Below are 5,829 nucleotides of genomic sequence, written 5' to 3'. Positions count from 1 at the left end.
TTTTCAGGCCCATGTTGGCTTTTAAGTCCTCCATTGGCATCCCTAAATTTCTCACTAAAAGGTTCTCCAACTCTCCATGATGACTGTAAAGACTTGAACCTGACGAACGATGGGGTAGGCAGTATGACCGAGTCGGCGATGCCAGCCATGGATGGAGACGCGGACACCAGTGAACGCCAATTTCAGAGTACGATAGGATGGAAGGGAGAGGCAGTAGAGACCATCACGCAGAGGGCCGCGATGCAAGGTGTTCCCCAAGTAATCCTTAATCACGAAATGGGAAGCATGAAATTCAAAGTAAACATTATTATCACGAGCAAATCGCTGAACAGATAAAAGGTTCGTTTGAATATCAGGGACTAAGAAAAGTTGGTCAAGAAGAAAAGAGGTTCGGGAGGTGGAAATGGTGGAAGAGCCAACACGGGAGATATGCAAACCTGCACCATTGCCGACTTGAATATGATTATTGCCGGAGTACTCCTCGTTCTGAAGTGTAAGATTGTTGACGTCCGCAGTTAGATGATGGGTTGCACCAGTGTCCGGATGCCAGTCATGGGGATGAGAGACATTAGAAGCAGCCACCATAGCATGGGCTGAGTGCTAAAAGGTACCAGGAGTGCTAGATGTGTCTTGCAAGAAAGGATCAAAACAACGATAACACTGCAAGACACTATGTCCTGTTTTATTACATATTTGACAAACAGGACGAGGAGGGGTATGAGACCCTGGGTACCCACTGGGAGGTCTGTGAATAGCGACCACCATGTCCACGATTGCTTCCGCGCCCCCGAAAACGATAGGAGGAGGTAGTGTCACGGTTACCTTGTCCATGACTACGAAACAGAGTGGAAGAATTCCGGGTGGCCACATTCGCCGAAGGGTCAGTAATATCAGCGAGAGAGAAAGGCTGATTGTTGTGTGTAAGACATGACTCATGGGTGAGGAGATGACAGTAAAGTTCCTCAAGAGAAAGAGAATCAAGTCGAGTAGTAACCATTGTAACAAAAGGATTATAATCGGATCCAAGACCGGCAAGCAAGTAGCTTTCAATATCAACATTACTTAAGGAATGGCCGGCAGAGGCAAGTTCATCGGAAAGCTTCTTTAACTTTACAAAGTACTCAGCAATAGAGAGGTTACTTTTCTTCAGACTTGCCATAATTGCACCACCCGTGCACGTGCACGGGAATGTGAGGCAAAGCTCTTCTCCAAAGCTTGCCAGACTTCATGGGAAGTGGTATAGCCAATGATCAGAGCCAGGATACCCTTAGAAAGAGAAGACATGAGGGCTGAGGATGAGTTGATCCTGTTTAACCCACTGATGATAAGCGGGATTGGGCACTCGTGTACTCTCCACTTCATCAGTTGAAGAAGACAGTAGCCAAGGAGATGGAGCTCTGATAGATCCATCAAGAAAACCAAACACGTCCTGACCCCGGAAGTATGGGACCAGTTGAGCCTTCTAGAGAAGAAAGTTGTTACGGGTGAGTTTTACCGTGAGTGTGAGGTATCGCCGTGAAGATAGGATAGGTAGAGACGATATTGTCAGGAGAGGATTGGGAAGACGATTGCCTAGAGATCGACATCTTGACGTTTGTCTATGGTAGCTTTGATACCATGTAAAGACTTGAACCCAGGTTGAGAAGAGACGATAGGAAAAGAGTTTTAGAGAAAGAATAAGACGTTTCAGAGAGGGAAAAGATATTCGATTGTATTCCCGTGGTCATCTACAGTACCAATATATAAGTGATACAAAACGGTTCAGATAAACATAGGAAAACAGAAGTTGTTAACCTGGTTGGTTGGGTAACAGAGGCTGTTGCAACTAGGGAAGGAGGTCACAACAATGTGCGGGAGGAGATGATACGCCAGACTCAACAATGACATAAGTATTAGTGCAATCCGCTTAACCTGACATACGTTTCTCCCTTTAGATCATGGACTTTGTTCCGGGCTTCAAAATAGGCGAGTAGGCCTCGACGGGGCAAGAAGGTGAAAAAGGTTACAAAGAGGAGTAAGGATCCTCCACAGTGCACACATAGCATTGCATAATGCTGTGTAGTCTTAGATGGCTGCCATCAAACAAGACAGTCTATAAGCGTGTGTCATGTCATACATAGTATGTGTTATTTGATGGTCGTTCATTTTTTTCATGGTAGCCATTCAAGGATGCACAACATTCTACAGTGCACCAGCCACACCCCAAAGAATCCTAGTCATACAAAAAAAAGGTGGGATGTGATGGGGCAAAAAGAATGCTGAAGAATGATGGGCTTTGCCGGCATTGAGGCCATTTTGGAGCTGGTGGGTTAAGGTGGTGATAGGTGATGAGATGGGTGAAGATGAAGGATTGTTGCTCTATCATATATTTTTCTTGCTCATTAAGCAAAAATCAAGAATCTATTTGAGAAATCTAGCAGAATTAGATTGGATTTTCCAAATCAAATAATTTAGCTCATTTAAATTAAAAAACTCCAGCAACCTGATCATGCGAGAGGAACAACAAAATCCTCTCCAGATTTTTTATTTTTCTTTTTCCATCCTACAAATCAATAGCCTTGTAAGCTAAAATTAGGATAGCTTTTTAAGATAGATTTCTAGAATATTCTTATAGAAATATCCAAACCGGCCTCAACTTGGATTGCCAACTGATCGATTAATTCAAGCTTTTCTATAGATTCAGATTCAAATAAGGTTCAAGTCTCATTTGAATCTTGAGCTATCATTTAAACTATATATACTCGACTAGATCTAGGCAAATTTAATCTAGATGGTTCTCTTTTATTTTGTCTTGATTTAAAATTAATTTAAGTAACTCAAGCTTGGTTTGTTTAACTTACCATATTACTACTTGTTATGGCAGTGATAAGATAGAGATAGATTCCGGAAGGTTCTGCCATTTCGCCTCTTCTTCTGGAATCATCGTTTCCACCCCTAATTCTATCAATCAAATCCTCCATCCTCAGCCTCCAATTAAACTACTCCACCCCTATAAAAATCGAAACAAATCCACGCCCGATAGAAAGAAGAAAAAAAGAAGAAGACGAAGGAAATGGGGGATTCGTTCTTCGGCGAGCCCTTCCGGCGGCTCTTCTGGAGCCCGGCGATCTTCCGCGAATGGCCCGGATCGTTGGCCGCCGCCGTGGACTGGCTCGAAACCCCCTCCTCGCACGTCCTCAAGGTCAACGTCCCAGGTAAACAAACTCCTTCTCTTCTCCTTCTTTCTTCTCTGGTTCTCTTTTTCTGGGGCTATTGGAGATCTGGATGATGTAGGGTACGGGAAGGAGGACATCAAGGTCCAGCTCGAGGAGGGGAACGTCCTCAGCATCAAGGGGGAGGGGCCGCCGCCGGCGGCGGCGAAGGAGGAGAAGCCCAGGGACGCAGTGTGGCACGTCGCCGAGAGGGGGAAGGGGGAGATCTACAGGGAATTCGCGCTGCCGGACAACGTGAGGACCGACCAAATCAAGGCCCACGTCGAGAACGGCGTCCTCACCATCGTCGTCCCCAAGGAGCACCTCCCCGCCAAGCCCAAGCCCAGGACCATCGCCGTCTCCAGCAAGCTCTGATCAAATCTCCTTCCCAATCTCGTCGCCTTTGTCTTTGTCTAATAAAAAGCTAGATGAATGCTTGTTAGAAAAAAAACTTGTGTGTCATAAATAATAAATTATAATGAAACAGCGTACGGATGATGAACAATAAGATGTATTTTGATGGTCCTTGTGTTGATGTCGTTGTAAAATTTCATGCGCATTTCTATTTGAAATTTGATTTCGATTTTTGCACATGTCCTCCTTTGATTGTGGATATCTCATAAGGTAATATATTACAGAGGCAAATAGAGCAGGGGATTGGGTTAAAATTTATATATAGCAAGGTGCAGTGGAGCTGGGTATATCATTCATGATTATATTGGATTCATTATATGCATAGGATTTAGCGTCGATGATTTATATTGTTTTAGTTCTGGTAAGATTTGAAAATAACAAGTTCGGGCAATTTCTTTTTCTCAACTTGTAGGGTGCTTCTAAAATGATTGGCTGAAGCCATACACTCTGCAGCTCCGTTAATCTCTCTAAACACGTACTTGGCTTGAAAAGTTATATTGCTATTAATCAAAGTCTGAATGTTCCAAAGCAAGAGATGACACCCACTTCGGATTGCTAAGCTACATTGCTAGCAGCTTGGAATTGAGCTGAAGAAGACTTCGTCGCACCCACTTTTGGGACTTGGATTAAGCAATCAATCTCATCCTCTGGTTCCATCTTCTTGCTGCATGATGTTTTGCTTCTTTTGAACTCTTATTTCTAGTACACTTGGTCTTTCATATTTGTGAGGGAACCAACAAACCTACTCGTTGGCTGTAATCGAAGTCCTTTGCTGACTCCGTTATAGTGGTGACTTGGATTAAATAATCTAGCTCCCTCATGGTTTCAACCTTTTCTTGCATGATATTTTGTATGCTTTGAGCTCTATTTTGACGTTCACGTAGCTAATGTTTAGTGGGAAGCTGGATCAGCCGGCTAATTGGATTTCCATTTGGAGCTCCTTGGCTAAAAGCAGTTTCCTTTTTGACTATCGTGGCAATATAATTCCATAGGCTTTGATCTCCTTAGCGAAAAAAAAAAGAAACAAAATCAGTGATTTATCTTTTAAATTTCTGCTTGCTTCGATTTATGAATATGTCCAATGAAGATTTGAGAATGTTTAGAATTTGTTTATCGAAGAGTGCAACAAGAGAAGACAAAGGAAAGCCTAAGGAATGAGGATAGTTGGCAAAAGGATTTGGAAAGGCACACAATGGCACAACCCATCATCATCTTCTTCTTCTTTTGGTACTATGGTGGCTTACATATAGCAAGTGTGGATGCGGCCAACAAAATCAGAAAATAAAGAACTATATAAAGTTTCCGGCACAGCCCCACTATCCGTCCATACAAAGCCTCCAGAGTGGTAAGCCGCAAATGAAGCAACCTAGTCAGCAGCACCGTTTGCTTCCCTGTAGATGTGCGTGGCCTGGTGAGAGTCGCACTCCCCCAGTAGTCTACAAAACTCATGGATTAGTGGCCGATCCTCAGCTATGTGTCCTCGACCTCGAATCCACTCGATCACCATGCCGAATCCCCCTCAAAAATAATGCGGTCCGCGCCCAGTGTCCATCGTGCATAGGAGACACCGTCTCAGGCAGCTCGAAGCTCGGCACACACCACTGACGAGTCAAAGATCCGTCGGCCCTTTGCCGCAACTAGTCTGGCATCGTGGTCCCGAATGATGAATCCCACACCTCCGCTGCTCCTGTCCTCGGTCTCACTATCATCGAAGTTCACCTTAAGGAAACCAGGGAGTGGGGGCATCCAGAAAACAAGCACAATTCTAGACGCTGCAAGAGCAAAATGGGGGCCCCAGATGTCCCTGGCCAACCTAGAAGGTGATACCTCAATAGTGCCGGTGATCTCCACCGCGTGCAAGAGAGCTCTGGTCGCCACCGCTCTCGGGTGAGAACTAACTCCCTCGAAGATTCAGGCATTCCTATCTAGCCAACAGTAGTAGGCCAAATAGGCAGCACGAGTCCCCCTCTCCTCTCTCACAGATCCCCATGTCGAAGCCTCCAAAAAATCGTAAGAAATCCTCAGTAGACGTCCACCTCTACCACCGGATAGGATGGGCTGAGGCAGCACACCATATCTGACTGGCCCGCGGACACTCGATGAGGACATGGTAGATGGACTCCTCCACACTCGGGCAAGACACACAGGCTGCAGAGATCCTCACCCCCGACCGCCCTAGCACAGCTCTGGTAGGCAAGCATCCCCAGGCCACTTTTTAGAGGAA

At 45.1% G+C, this 5,829-nt stretch overlaps 1 protein-coding gene and 1 non-coding gene across 2 annotated transcripts; one reads left to right on the top strand and one right to left on the bottom strand.

Moving 5' to 3' along the window:
- Positions 1–930: 930 nt before the first annotated feature.
- LOC113463401 (small nucleolar RNA Z247) lies at positions 931–1,070 on the bottom strand. The gene has a single exon (XR_003387556.3). It is a non-coding gene; the product is annotated as a small nucleolar RNA Z247 (small nucleolar RNA).
- A 1,826-nt stretch (positions 1,071–2,896) lies between these two features.
- Positions 2,897–3,782, top strand: LOC103717340 (HSP20-like chaperones superfamily protein). Its single transcript, XM_008805677.4, has 2 exons — positions 2,897–3,194; positions 3,274–3,782. The coding sequence occupies exons 1-2, from the start codon at positions 3,053–3,055 to the stop codon at positions 3,564–3,566; spliced, it is 435 nt and encodes a 144-aa protein (XP_008803899.1). The 5' UTR covers positions 2,897–3,052; the 3' UTR covers positions 3,567–3,782.
- The last annotated feature ends 2,047 nt before the right edge of the window (positions 3,783–5,829 follow it).

The sequence above is a fragment of the Phoenix dactylifera genome, chromosome 18, assembly GCF_051530095.1.
Source record: "Phoenix dactylifera cultivar Ajwa chromosome 18, Ajwa_hap1_PhDact_Kaust_v1.1, whole genome shotgun sequence".
Lineage (NCBI taxonomy): Eukaryota > Viridiplantae > Streptophyta > Magnoliopsida > Arecales > Arecaceae > Phoenix > Phoenix dactylifera.
The sequence above is the reverse complement of the archived record's forward strand: the minus strand, read 5'-3'. Positions and strand labels throughout refer to the sequence as shown.

Bases quoted from the DNA above. Each gene is read 5' to 3' on its own strand.
- LOC103717340 (XM_008805677.4), top strand. From the start codon at position 3,053: ATGGGGGATTCGTTCTTCGGCGAGCCCTTCCGGCGGCTCTTCTGGAGC. The intron at 3,195-3,273 runs GTAAACAAACTC...TGGATGATGTAG, and splicing joins CCTCAAGGTCAACGTCCCAG to GGTACGGGAAGGAGGACATC.